The sequence below is a fragment of the Pipistrellus hanaki genome, assembly GCF_964339955.1.
Source record: "Pipistrellus hanaki genome assembly, chromosome: 6".
Lineage (NCBI taxonomy): Eukaryota > Metazoa > Chordata > Mammalia > Chiroptera > Vespertilionidae > Pipistrellus > Pipistrellus hanaki.
This window is the reverse complement of record NC_140508.1, coordinates 60,662,973-60,677,610: the sequence shown is the minus strand read 5'-3', so window position 1 is coordinate 60,677,610 and position 14,638 is coordinate 60,662,973. Positions and strand designations below refer to the sequence as shown.

Below are 14,638 nucleotides of genomic sequence, written 5' to 3'. Positions count from 1 at the left end.
TGTACTGTTGATATTTGGCTCTGTGGACTGAGTTTGCCGACGACTGTCCTACACCATCCATTTTGCTTCCCCAAAACCAACCAATTTCACTTTTTGTATATCCTTCCAAAGCCGTATTATACATACATAACCAAGATTGTATATACATTCTTCTTTTTCTCATATTTATATAAATGGCTAGCTGTATATACACTTTAAATTTTTAAAGATAATTGGTAAATTTCTATCTGAAAGCAGGTGGTGGTGTTAAAAACAACAACACATGTTGGTAATAGTGCATAAAAGTACCTGTATCCACATTCTCTAGGTTACATCAGCCTTTATAATCTTTGCTAGCATTGAAAGTTTCTGGTCACATTTTTAATGCTTCTTTTAAATTTAGAAATCAATTCTAATTGTCCTTAAGCTGTTTTCTGTTTTAAGATCTTATTCATTGTTTTCCCTCTAGAGTTGCTTTTATTTGTATATGCATTCCCCTCAGCATGTTTCTTTACAGTTAGTATATAACTGAAAATTTCAGATTTTGTTCTTTACTATTTCAAATGCTATGTTAAATTCATATATTTAAAAATAAGTTCACCTAATTTATATCTAAACTGCTCAAAATGCATCCCTGTCCTGTCTCTTCATTAGGACGTTGTGCCTCAGGCTCTGTTAGATCAGTATTTATCTATGACTGACCCCTCTCGTGCACAGACAGTCGACACTGAAATTGCTAAGCACTGTGCATACAGTCTTCCAGGCGTGGCCCTGACCCTTGGCAGGCAGAACTGGCACTGCCTGAGAGAGACTTATGAGACTCTGGCATCAGACATGCAGGTGAGTAAAACATCCAAGGAAATAACAGCATGTGCATATAGATGGTACAGTGTTTGCCCTTCAAAACCCAACAAAATTTCTGTTCATGTTCTAGCAGGTACTGACTGGAATTATAGGAAATTATGTGCAGAAGAGCTTGAACCAAAGACCTTTCTTATTACATTATTCAAGTTCCACAATTTGGGCAACTTCTTTTTTTTTTTTTTTATCTAAAATTTTAGAAATGATCACATCTGACATGTCTAAGTTCCTAATTTATAAATGTGTTATTGTCTAAAATTTGTGTAGATTACTTCTTAAAAATATAGGATCTTGTTTTCTCCATAGAAGCAGTGTTATAAATGCTTCACTATTTAAAAACCTTGATAGAACTGTAGTACTATTGACACTGCGGAGTGCTGTGAGGGTCACTGTACAGGCAGGAGAAGGTTAACAACATGTGTGGGCATGCTCTTCTCTGTACCACACACCACCACACCCTTTGAAAGAACATGGAGTGTGAAACGTTGACCCTTGGTAATTGGTCTAGGTATCTGTGACTTTTTGTGGCTCTTAGGCTTTGTTGACTTAAGTTCCTCTGCCACAGTTTTCCAGAGGAACTGAGACCCCAGAAAGCAAAACTGCCGATAAGGGGGAACTACCGTATTGTCTAAAAGTTAAAGTACTAAGTACTCTGTGTTCAGCTTACTAATGCAATTATTTTTATTTCTTGTAGTGGAAAGTTCGAAGAACTTTAGCCTTCTCCATCCATGAGCTTGCAGTTATTCTTGGAGATCAGTTGACAGCTATAGATCTGGTTCCAATTTTTAATGGATTTTTAAAAGACCTCGATGAAGTAAGGATAGGTGTCCTTAAACACTTGCATGATTTTTTGAAGGTAACTTTAAATTCTTTTGCATAAAAACACACTAAAATTCCACTGTAGATCTAAAATTTTAATTTCCTGCTATTACCAAGATCAATTTCTGTATGTTCTATAGAAGAAAATGCATCTAGGAGTTGATAGTGAGCTGTGACTTAAAAAAAAAAGTCCCATTCTAATAATTTTTTCTGGTGTCATTTTAATTTTTAATTAAAAAAAAAATTGTGCTGCCCTGGCCATTGTGGCTCCGTTGGTTGGAGTGTCGTCCCATATACCAGTGGGTGGTGAAGTCAGTTCCCAGTCAGAGCACATTCCTGGGTTATGGGTTCGTCCTCCGGGTGAGGGCATGTGCAGAGACATCCAATTGATGTTTCTCTGTCATATCAATGTTTCTTCCCTTTTTGTCTCTAAAATCCATTTTAAATAAATACGCTAAACTTCATTTTTTTAAAGATGTTAGAACATGTTTATAAATATTTGTACTTTTTCAAAACTATTGATTTAAATCTGTAGTGAGAGGTTTTTAATTAACATTAAGTGTAGAGGCTTTATGGGTAGTATTTCAGAAGAATTTAACCTAAGTCCCCACTCCTTTGATGTGGGATCTTTGGTGTCTGAGGTGAACAGCCCTGACTTTTCATGCTGGCATACTGTTGTTAGAAGTTAGCCTTGAAATTGGCACTCTCATAGTTTTGTTTTTGTTTTGTTTTTGTTTTGTTTTTTTAATTTTTCAACTACAGTTTATATTCAATATAAATTTTATTAGTCTCAGGTATACAGCATAGTGGTTAGACAATCAAATACTTCATAAAGTGTTACCTCAATATTTCCATTACCCACCTGGCCACATAAGCAGCAATTTTCAACCAGTGTGCCACAAAGAAATTTTAAAACATGCAAATACCTGACTATTAAATCAGTGGCACTGATCTCTTTTCCCTTAGATTGTCAAATAAAAAAATGGAGTAGCCAACACAACAGTAGTCATACAGTGTGAATGAATCAAAATTATACTCATTTTTTTTGTCAGATTGGCACAAAATCTATTTTTTAATGTGCTGCAGAATTGTAGTAATTAATTTGTGTGTGCCATGAGATGAAAAGGGTTGAAAATCGCTGACATACATGGTTATTACAGTATTATCGACTGTGTACACTATACTGTACTTGATATCCTATGACTGTTTTGTAACTATAAATTTGTACCTCTGAATCCCTTCACTCTTTTCACCCAGTCAGCCCTCCAACCTCCCTCCCCTTTGGCAACTAACAGTCTGTTCTGTATATGGTTTTCCTGTAGTTCTAAGGTTTGAGGAATTACCTTGTAATTCTACTTTTTATAAAACATTGATACTATGTTGTATTTTATATAGATTATACTGAAATTTTTCTAATTGTCCCAATTAATGTCCTTCATTTTCCTCACTTCAGAATCAAATTAGGAATTGCATATTGAATTTAAATATCATTTAGTCCCCTGAAATCTAGAATAGCTTCCCTGACTTTTTGTTTTTAATGAAATTGGCATTTTTGAAGAGGCCAATCTGATTGCTCTTACACAATTAGATTCAGGTTAAACAGGTTTCCTCTGCAGGAATATTACTCCTTTATGTAGGTCAGCAGGTGTTTTCTGAATGCATCACATCAGGCGTGGTATGATGTTAGCTCTTGTGATTACTAGGGACACTGAGTCCTGTCACCTTGGTTATGGCAGTTTTGGCTCACTTCCTCCATTGTAAAGTGACTCACCTTTGTGATGAGAAACTTCTTGATGAGGTGATCTTTCAAACTTAGAACGTCTTTTCCCCCAAGTCTTTCACCCAGTGCTTTTTGCATCCATGCATCTAAATGAGGTTCTTGCCTGAATCAGTTGGTACTGTGTTGGCTGTATTTACCTATTTCTGTTTTTATAATTCCTTCTACATTTATTAATTGCCTTTCTCATGTAAAGATAACCATTTTTTTCCTTCCCTTTTGTGGAAATATTTTTAGTACTTGTGTGATTTCTAGAATTACTTTATTTAGGTAACATATTCCATTTTTGTCAGTTGTTTTGAATGTTGAATTTGACTAATTTGATACTGTTATCTCTACTTCTAGTCTAATACCTTTTTTCACTTTATATTTTTTCTTTTGTCAAATTAAAAACTTTTGTTAATAACATTAATATAGTCATTTTCTTCAGTTCCACTACATACATGAAATAGTTGATTTCATGTGCAATTATTACTGGTGGAATAATTCTGAAACTAAGTCATGTTCAAGACTTCCTTCAGCACTTTCTATCCTTAGAACATGTCCCATGAAGATGTATGGTCAGAGTACTAAGTTCACTCTAAGATTCTTATCTGTTTATATACAGTAGGTTTATTTGCTTTTATTTATATAAAATTTTAGTGTTTCCCCCATGCTGACTATAAACCTACTTTTAAATATTTGTAGAGCAACTATTTGGGATAGGGTGGGGCAAAAGTAGGTTTACAGTTATAAGTACACAAAACAGTTTATCCTTATACTAGATGCCCAGTGCACAAAATTTGTGCACGGGTAGGATCCCTAGGCCCGGCTGGCGATCAGGGCAGTGTGTAGGGCAATCAACGGGGTGACCAGCCGGGCAATTGGGGCCCCCACCCCCACCCCCCCGCTGGAACCCACCTTGGCCAGCCTGGCACCAGCCCCACCCCCCACTGCTACCACCAATGGCCGCCTCCTGCTGGCACCCACCTTGGCTTGCCTGAATTGAGCATCTGTCCCCTGGTGGTCAGTGTGAGTCATAGCAACTGGCCATTCTGCCGATTTGCATATTAAGTTTTTATTATATAGATTAAATTTTTTTTTATTGTATATATATTTTTATTATATTTTTTTCCTATATGAACACTTACTTTTGCCACCACCCTGTATTTATTGAACACCTATTATGTGCCATCATAGTGCCATCTGCTGGGCATATACACTGAGTGGCCAGATTATTATGATCTCTGAATGCATAATAATCTGGCCACTGTGTGTGTGTGTGTGTGTGTGTGTGTGTGTGTGTGTGTGTGTGTGTGTTAGAGGCCTGGTGTATGAATTCATGCATGGGTGGGGTCCAGCCAGCCTGGTCAGGGGGAGGGGACATGAGTAATTAACCAGCCTGCCTGCTTGGTCGAACTCCTGGTCAAGGGGACAATTTGCATAATAGCCTTTTATTATATAGGATATACACTGAGTGGCCAGATTATTATGCATTCAGAGATCATCATAATCTGGCAACTCAGTGTATATCCTCTTTAATAAAAGAGAAACATGCAAATTGACCATACCTTTGCTACACCCACAAGCCACACCCACCAGCCAATCAGGGTGAGTGTGCAAATTAACCCAACCAAGATAGCGGCTAATTTGCATATCCAGGCCAGAGTGAAGACAGCGTAGAAGGAAGCCAAGCGCTGCAGAAAGGAGTGAAACTGGAAAAGCAGACAAGCGGGTCTGTGGAGAAGGAAGGGAAGCCGGCGGGGCTGCAAAGACCGCAGCAGGGAGTCCTGTTGCAGGAATCTTCCTACAAGGGGGCATCTAGTATGAATATAAGAACATAATTTCGGTCTTCAAAGAGTTCATGATAGTGAGGGTGTCGTGTATAAGTAGATGTGCTCTAATAAAGCTATGCCATGGTGCTGTAGAGTTCAGTGGAAGTCACTTGCTGACTCAGGAAACAAATGTTTGAAAAGAGGATAATGACAGAAGTAATAGTAAATGGGATTATCAGGGGAAAGAACCTATTACCTATTTTTAAGACCATCAAATGTATCTACTGAATGTATTCTCCTGTAAGAGAATTAACCATATCATTTATAGTTATTTTAAGCAATCTAGTAAAAGAAGTGTGTCTGTGCTTTGTCCTAGTGAATTTGTTGTTGTTGTTTCAGCTTCTTCATATTGACAAAAGAAGAGAATATCTTTATCAACTTCAGGAGTTTTTGGTGACAGATAATAGTAGAAATTGGCGCTTTCGAGCTGAACTGGCTGAGTAAGTTCTGACAGTTTATTAGACTATGTTTTGGAATGGTGTGTATTTACTTTACCTTTTCTGGGTTTGTTCATTGCTTTGTGTAGATACAATTTTCTATCTGGTATCCTACTCTTTAACATTTCTTGTAATGCAATGAATTTTCTTAGCATTCATTCATTTATTTTTAGTTCGTTCCCCCCCTCCCCACCTCTCTTTCTTTCTTTTTTTAACTGTGGTAAAATACACATAACCAAAGTTGCAATTGGGGACATATAGTATGTTCACAGTATATACTGCCATTATCACTCTCTAATTCTAGACCATTTCATCATCTCAAAAGGAAACCTTCACCTCTCTCCACCGCCATCCTCTAGCAGTCAATAATCTTTCCGTCTCTGGATTTGCAGTTCTGGCATTTTATATATAGAATTAGAGGCCCGGTGCATGAAATCATGCACGTGGGGCAAGGATTGTGCCCCTCAGCCAGCCTGCACCCTCTCCAATCTGAGACCCCCTCAAGGGATGTCCGACTGCTACCAGGATCCGGCCTAAACGGGCAGTTGGACATCACTCTCACAATCCAGGACTGCTACCCTGTTTCCCCGAAAATAAGACAGTGTCTTATATTAATTTTTGCTCCCAACGATGCACTAGATCTTATTTTCAGGGGATGTCTTATTTTTCCATGTGCTAGGTCTTATTTTCGGGGAAACATGGTAGCTCCCAACCGCTCGCCTGCCTGCCTGTTTGCCCCTAGCCACTTCTGCCTGCCAGCCTGAACACCGCCTAACCACTCCCTCGCCAACCTGATTGAAGCCTAACTGCTCCCCTGCCAGCCCAATTTCCCCTAACTGCCTTCTCCTGCTGGCCTGGTCACCCCTAACTGTCCTCCCCTGCAGGCCTGGTCACCCCAACTGCCCTCCCCTTCTGGCCCTGTAACCCCCAACTGCCCTTTCCTGCCAACCTGGTTGCCCCTAACTGCCCTCCCCTTCAGACCTGGTCGCCCCTACCTGTCCTCCCCTTCTGGCCCTGTAACCCCCAACTGCTCTCCCTTGCCAACCTTGTCACTCCTAACTGTCCTCCCCAACAGGCCTGGTCCCTCCCAACTGCCCTCCCCTGCTAGCCTGATCACCCACAACTGCCCTCCCCTGCAGGCTATCTTGTGGTGGCCATCTTGTGTCCATATGGGGGTGGCCATCTTGTGTGTTGGAGTGATGGTCAATTTGCATATTATTCTTTTATTAAATAGGATTATGTAACGTGGCTTTTTGTGTCTGGCTTCTTCACTCAGCATAATGTTTTTAAGATTTATTCACAGATTTGCTCTTATTGTAGATCTTAACCCCAGTATACGATTTTTTTTTTTTTTTTAATTCATTAAATCAAGAACTTCCACTCTTTCACTTATAGGAAGCACTTAACAGCTTCTCGTTGGCATATCCGGTTTGCCTGCATCACTGCTCTTGTGCGTTGGGCCAGCAATAGAGTTAGGGTCCCTTGGACACAACAAGCTCAGTGATGCCACATCAGGCAGTGTGAGATCAGCTACTAAGTGACTAACAGGCGGGCAGGGTGCACAGTGCGGAGATGTTGACAAAGGCACGATTCAGCCCCAGGCAGGCAGAAACAGGGTGACTCGAGATTTCATTACTCTACTCAGAACGGTGTGCAATTTAAAACTTAAGATTTCCTTATATCTGGAATTTTCCATTTAATATTTTTGGACCGTGATTGACATCTGGTTACCAAAACCATGACCACAATTCACTTCCTACTTATTATAAATGTAAATAATCTTAAACATAAAATCTGAAAGGCAAAATTCTCATTCATATTCAAGTTATTTCTTCATGAGCATTGTTGCATCTATTCAAATTGGCCTGGGGGCGCTGCTAGTCTTTAGTTCCCGTCAGACTTAATGGGAAAGTTGGTAGAGGACCCCTTACTATGTTATCCCTGTAAATGTATCATTCCCTCAGAAGCTGTACTTAATAAGTACACTGCTAGAACTCTCTTATTTATTTTATTTATTTACAAACAAAATTAAAAAAATACATTTTTCTTTTGTTCAGGGAGGAAGGGAGGGGTAGATAGAAACATCAGTAATGAGAGAGAATCATTGATTGGTTGCCTCCTGCACATCCCACACTGGGTATCAAGCCCCAATCTGGGCATATACCCTGACTGGGAATAACCACTGAGCCACGCTAGCTGGGCTAGAACTCTTATTTATGGAACTGGTTGTAGGTGGAGGTTTCTCAGCACATTCTAAACAGTTACTATGAGAAAAATGTGTTTTGTGTTCCAGTTGAACATGCTAGGGGATGCTTTGCAGACGCAGTTACACGGAGACGGGAGGTGATGCTCTGCATGAGAGACCAGGCTAATTACTAGACTTTGCCTGTGTTCATCTTACAAATATAATAATATCCAGTATTACAAATTATTCAGATGATCAACCTGTTTTCATTTGTCTTATCTGAAAATTTTAACTATATTTTTGTAATTCATTTTTGTAGACAGCTGATCTTACTTCTAGAATTATATAATGCCAGAGATGTTTATGACTATTTACGCCCCATTGCTCTGAATCTATGTGCAGATAAAGTTTCTTCTGTTCGTTGGATTTCCTACAAGTTGGTATGTTTTAAAATTTTTACATTTTTAGGTCAACAAAGTATTTAATAAGATCATAAAAGGAAGATATTTCTCACTCCTACACGTTCACTCTCCTAGGTCAGTGAGATGGTGAAGAAGCTGCACATGGCGACGCCGCCAACATTTGGCGTGGACCTCATCCATGAGCTCGTGGAAAACTTTGGCAGATGTCCCAAGTGGTCTGGTCGTCAAGCCTTTGTCTTTGTCTGCCAGGTAAGCAAAGACTTAACATTTGTGACATATTTTTTATCTAGAACTAGGTTTATTCTCTTCTTCTTATCTCTCTCAGCAACCTCTTTATTCTTTTTTTTTAAATACATTTTATTGATTTTTCACAGAGAAGAAGGGAGAGGAATAAATAGCTAGAAACATCGATGAGAGAGAAACATCGACCAGCTGCCTCATGCACACCTCCTACCAGAGATGTGCCCGCAACCAATGTACATGCCCTTGACCGGAATCGAACCGGGACCTTTCAGTCCGCAGACCAACGCTCCATCCACTGAGCCAAACCAGTTTCGGCAACCTCTTTATTCTTGAAGGACAGAACTTTGCCACCAGGCTGTTTATAGGATCCCCTATTCCTCAGTTGGGTTTCTGCCTGGTTCACCAATCATTTATAAAGTCCACTGAGCTCTTTATAAAGCAGTCCCCAAGAGGGCATTCGGTGGAGCTGGGCACAGGTGTGAGAATGAATGTGACCGTGAACCCTCCAGGTCTCTGTGGAGCAGTTTAAAAACTGTTTCAGTGGGTGAGGGCTTAATTATGTTGTTTTGTTTTGAATTCCCAAGTGCCTGGAATATTTGTTTAAAAAGCAGTAACTAAAATCTGTAGCAATTATATTGTTATTAAAAGACTTTTCTTAGCTAGTACAATGGCTTAAGTAGACTAAATTGGCAAATCTAACGCAGTTACTTCCTTTCCCCAGACTGTCATTGAAGATGATTGCCTTCCCATGGAACAGTTTGCTGTGCTTCTGATGCCACATCTGCTAACCTTAGCAAATGATAGGGTTCCAAACGTTAGAGTGCTCCTTGCGAAGACACTAAGACAAACGCTACTAGAAAAAGGTGGGTACACGACTCAGGAAAAGTGTCAGTGTCGGGGAGGAGATTTATAGACTACGTGAACAGATAAGACTTTAAGCAGAAGTATAATACGTTTATAGAAATAATGTGATAGAAGAATGTACTGCAAGTTGTTCATAATGGTTCCCTCTGTGAAAGGACACAGAAGATTAAGGGCGATGAAAGGGACTTTTAATTATTGCCCTGCTAGTGAGCTTTTCATGATTTAACCCTTACTAGTTTGAATATTGCGCATTCACTTAGGACTCTGAAAATTACTGCCCTTGGAGCCCCACCCCCACCCTCTTGACATCTGTTAGGTTGTTTGGGGCCCAGGAGGCACGTTTGTGTTTCCTCCTCATTTTCATTCTTAGGCAGAAGACATATGCCCCATATTATTTGCTTTGATACAGATTATAACTTCTCGGGTGGTTTTATTTGTTACAATCCCCCATAATGTCCCATAAATATCATTTGAATGCATGGACTCATGAATGAATCAAAGAAAGATGTTTTTAATAGACTTCAAAGAATATGGGTAAATTAACATTGCTTTTTTTCTCCTTTGGAATTCATTTAATTTTTTAAAATAGCAATTAAAACAAAACAACTAGAGAAGACTGGTTTTCAGTATGTTTGGTATTTGCAAGTGTTCCTTTTACTGAGCTAATGAATAGCTGTAACACGAATAAGTTTTAATACATTTGTTAGCCTTGCTGCCATTGAATATCATGGGACATGAGATTTAGTCAAATTATAGCTGATAATTCTCTTACACTTGGGGATTTTTTTTACATAAGAAATCAATTTGGATTACTGTTTATAATTCAGCATAGCTTGTGTTTATACTTGTAGAAAAATCCTGTTTTATAATGACTAAGTACTTTGTATACTTGTACCTAACAAAACTAAAAGTTAGACTGATTTTGTTTATAATCTGCACTTCTTGTTTCCAGACTATTTCCTGACCTCTGCCAGCTGTCACCAGGAAGCTGTGGAGCAGACCATCATGGCTCTTCAGATGGATCATGACAGTGACGTCAAGTACTTTGCAAGCATCCACCCTGCCAGCACCAAAATCTCTGAAGATGCGATGAGCACAGCTTCCTCAACCTACTAGAAAGCTTCCGCCTCGGTGTCTGCCCCGCTTCCTGGGAAGCCGAGGTCAACACGTGCTCCACACACGTGTGAGGGACACTTTGAGGACGAAGAGAGACCTTCATCTCTTGCAGACTTAATTGCAGATGCAAGTTGCCTACACCGACACCAGGGATTTTAAGAGTCAAGAGAAAGTACAGTAAACACTATTTCTTATCTTGACTTTAAGGGAAAATAATTTCTCAGAGGATTGTAATTGTCACCGCAGCCTTAAATCCTTCTGTCTTCCTGACTGAGTGAAACTTGAATTGCAGAGCATTTTCCTTACGGAAGGGACGAGATTCCCAGAGACCTGCGTTTCTTCCCTGGTTTATTTAATGACCGATAGATGGAATTATAGCCAGACGGCGGCTGTGAGCCAGGACGCAAGAGAGACCTTCAGTATTAGCCTCACTTTACCCACAGGCAAGGCCCTGTGCGCCTGTGGCTAGCCGCCCAGTCCAGCCCTAAGTGTGAATAGTTTTTGACGTGTGTTAATGGGAAAGGAGGTTTTTTAATTTCTCATAAGGGCTTGATGCTAACACTAAAGTAGACTGATTTTAACTCATAAATGCAGCATATTGCTGTACACATTTACGTGTGCTGAGTTATCTATGTCCTGAATTTTTTTTCATGCTGGTCATGACCTGAATGACATTTATTAGCACGTATACTGTGGGTCAGGTGTTTTTAACTGGATCATGATCAGCCCTGAGGTGCATCTTTTCCTTCCCATACTGTACATATCTGACACTCTTAGGAGTGCTGCAGTCTTTAATCATGCTGTTTAGAACTGTTGTGGCACAAGTTCTCTTGTCCAAATAAAATTTATTAATAAGATCTGTATAGAGAGATATATACAGTTTTGATTGTTTTATAGATGTCTGCGAATAAATGCAATTTGTGACCTGTATTAATGATTTAGTATAAAATGGGAAAACTAGATTAAAAATTTGTCTTTTAACTAGTTTAGTAATTTCTTTGACATCGGCTCCTGCCCCCTGGGCTGGTCGAGGGGTGTCTGTCTGCCATCAGGTGTGTAAGGAGCAGTAGCAGCTGATCCCTGAGGATGTCAGGGCGCGGAGCCTGTCTGCTGGGCGTCTTCCTTACCCGGCATCTGCCAGGGGCCTCGAGGGGCAGTTATAAAAGCAAGCAGCAAAGCTAAAAAACTAATGAGTCAGCAGTTCTTTCTAATCCCCCCCGGCAGCAAAAACAAAACTGCAAAAGAATTCATAAACTATTAACTTTACAATAGATAAATGAATAGAGTGGCAATAATTCTGTCCCCGGAGGGACTTAGCACTGGTGGCTGAGCTCAGGAGATACTCTGGTCTCTCGGGACTTTTGAATAATAACCAAGGTGAAGGTGAAAACTACATTTTCCTGAGCCCGCACAGGTCCCTGCCTGACTCCTAGGTCAGGGCGCACTAGGTGAGGTCTGTGGCCCACCCTCTTATCTGGGAGAAAGTTTTGTGAGCTTGCCACCTCCTTCTCGCAGCTCCTGCAGACTTCCTCTTTGCCGGGTGGAGTAGATCGAGGGTCGCCTTTTTGCCAAATCTTGTGGATATTTCTGTGAACCAGACCACTGTTGAGTTGTTGTTTTTAGTGATTTTAAAAGATGGGAAGAAAGGGAGAGAGATAAACATCAACATCCTGCATGCCCCCACCAGGGATCAAGCCCAACTTGGGCATGTGTCCTGACGGAATCAAACCAATGACCTCTTGGTGCATGGAATGATGCTCAATCACTGAGCACATGGCCGGGCCAACTGTCATTTTTCTAGAGTCTTCTAACTGAATCAGGCAAGCGTTGAGTTCCTGAGAGCGCCACCCTGTTAAAGGGCTGCCCAGGCTGTCAGGGAACACTGCTCTGGGTGAGTCTCAGTCTGCTGGGCAGGCAGGGGGTGCGCTGTGGGTACTGACCATTCTCAGACTCCTTGGCCCAGGTCCCACTTTCTGTCTGGAAGAGAAGTTGTCTGCACACGGCAAGCTGAATACACCAAAGGAAACGTCCAGAATCTCATGCCCTCCAGTGTCGGCGTTACAGAGGAACACGGAATGCGTGAACCGCCAGGCATGTGTGGTCGTGTATTTGGGGGGGCGTTGGGGAGCACTGTTGCCCACGTGCATCAGGGCACGCAGGAGCTGCGAGAAGGGGGTGGCAAGGCTTTAAACGGACCTCTGTACAGGAAAGAGCCCTGTGTGACAGGCTCCATGACACATTATCTTTCCCGTGTGTGGTAACATTTCTGTAAATTCCAGGAGACAGAGAAGCAGTGAACGAAAGGGAGGAAAAGAAGGACCTGACTCAGCCAAGCAAATGACCTCTAAGATGAATAATCCTCTCACTCAAACCAGAGGAAAAGATGTTGAGCCTGGACATAATCGTAAGCAAGACCCTGGTTTCTGTTGTGTTTTTGAGTTTCTGCCGGAAGCCTTTATAAACTCATGCTGGATGGAGAGCCTCTTGTAGGGCCCCTGGGAGGAGTTGGCCACAGGAGAGAGGCACCAGTGGGAGGAAGGCTGGCTGGGCTCATTGCACCCACATGCGCCTTGCTCTAGAGCCCGTGGATGGGCACACTGGGGGGCCCACATGGAGAGTGGCCAGGCCCCAGGGTAGGGCCTGCAAGTTCATGTAGTATTTCCTTCCCACTAGAAAGCCAGTTGGCATTTTAGGGGAGAAGGGGGAAGGAGACCCAACTTTCAGATCCTCCATCAAAAATTGCACACAGTAGTTTTGTGATCCCTTGAGTAGGAATATTTTAATCTTAAAAAATTCCAACAGCCCAGCCACAGAGACTCAGTGGGTTGTGTCGTCCTGTGTACCACAAAGTTGACTACTCAATTGGACAGTGCATCTACCTGGGTTTCAGGTTCGAGCCCTAGTTGGGGCATATACAGAAAGCAACCAATCAATGTTTTTCACATTGATACCCCTCTCTCCCCTCCTTTTTTTCCTCCTTCCCTCCCTCCCTCTCTCTAAGCATGTCCTCGGGTGAGGATTAAAAAAAAAAATTGCAACAGTAACATGTTTTTGATGAAGAAATTTTCTGAACTCCATTAAGCCAATTTTTTCCCCCAATTTTTATTTTTAATCATCACCCGAGGATACAGATTTGAGAAAGAGGGAGAGGGAGAGAAACATTGATTGCCCTCCCATATGCAACCCTACAGGGCATCGATCAGACCCACAACCAGGGTAGGTGCCCAACCAACTGAGCATCACTGGTCAGGGCCCATTAAACCAATTTAATTCCTGAATCCATTTTCTAGAAAGAAGTAAATTATTTTTAGTTTTATCTTACAGAAATAATTTTCCTTAGGAATTCTTTTCCTTGAAAACTTGACAAATACTCCTTTCAGTTATTAGATTTTATCGTGGGACATTTTACAGTACTATTGTATTTATTTCTTTTTTAGGTCAAGTTTTATTTAAATTTGGCAAGATTTGTTATTTGGAGCCTTTACTTGGTAATTTTAGATGATTTTAGCATAAGACTCTTTCATACTGATTAGGTGTCTTTTTGTTGTTTTTTGATTGGGGTAAAGTTCGTTAATAACATTGTTTTAGGTACCGTAGAACGTTATGCCATCTGACTATTGTGTGCTCACCATCCCAAGTCAAGTCTCTCTTCATCACTATTTGATCTTGTTTAACCTTATCATCCTTCCTCCACCCCTCTGCCATTCAGTTGAATCTGAGTTTTTATTTGTTGTTAATTTTTTTTTTTTTTTAAATATCCCACGAGTGAAATCCTACAACTGTCCTTTTCTGAGTCATTTTCACTTAGCATGATACTCTGAAGATCCATCCATGTTGTCCCAATTGGCAATATTTTACCTTTTTTATGGCTGAGTAGTATTCTGTTGTATATGTGGTGCCACATCTTTGTTCAGTCATCTGTCAGACACAGTTTGCATGTCTTGGCTATTGTGAATATTGCTGCAATGAACATAGGGGTACATACATCTCTATAAATAAGTGTTTTCAATTATTTTGGGTAAATAACCAGGAAGAGGAATTACTGGGTCATAAAGTAGTGTATGAATATGTATGTATGTGTATATACACATACATATATTTTAAAAACATTTTTTAAAATT

The 14,638-nt window shown here is 40.6% G+C and overlaps 1 protein-coding gene across 7 annotated transcripts in view; it reads left to right on the top strand.

Annotated features, from left to right (window-relative positions):
- The window catches only part of PPP4R1 (protein phosphatase 4 regulatory subunit 1), a 55,815-nt gene extending 44,317 nt beyond the window's left edge, over positions 1–11,498 (top strand). For 5 of the 7 annotated variants that reach the window (XM_084887755.1, XM_084887756.1, XM_084887753.1 and 2 more), the window contains 7 exons: positions 634–819; positions 1,535–1,696; positions 5,590–5,690; positions 8,192–8,312; positions 8,409–8,543; positions 9,259–9,400; positions 10,354–11,498. In XM_084887755.1, coding sequence (XP_084743881.1) covers positions 634–819; positions 1,535–1,696; positions 5,590–5,690; positions 8,192–8,312; positions 8,409–8,543; positions 9,259–9,400; positions 10,354–10,517 — 1,011 coding nt within the window. In that variant the 3' untranslated portion in view covers positions 10,518–11,498. The remainder of the gene's footprint in view (positions 1–633; positions 820–1,534; positions 1,697–5,589; positions 5,691–8,191; positions 8,313–8,408; positions 8,544–9,258; positions 9,401–10,353) is intronic. The other 2 variants (XM_084887754.1, XM_084887759.1) reach the window with 2 other exon arrangements.
- Positions 11,499–14,638: the final 3,140 nt, after the last annotated feature.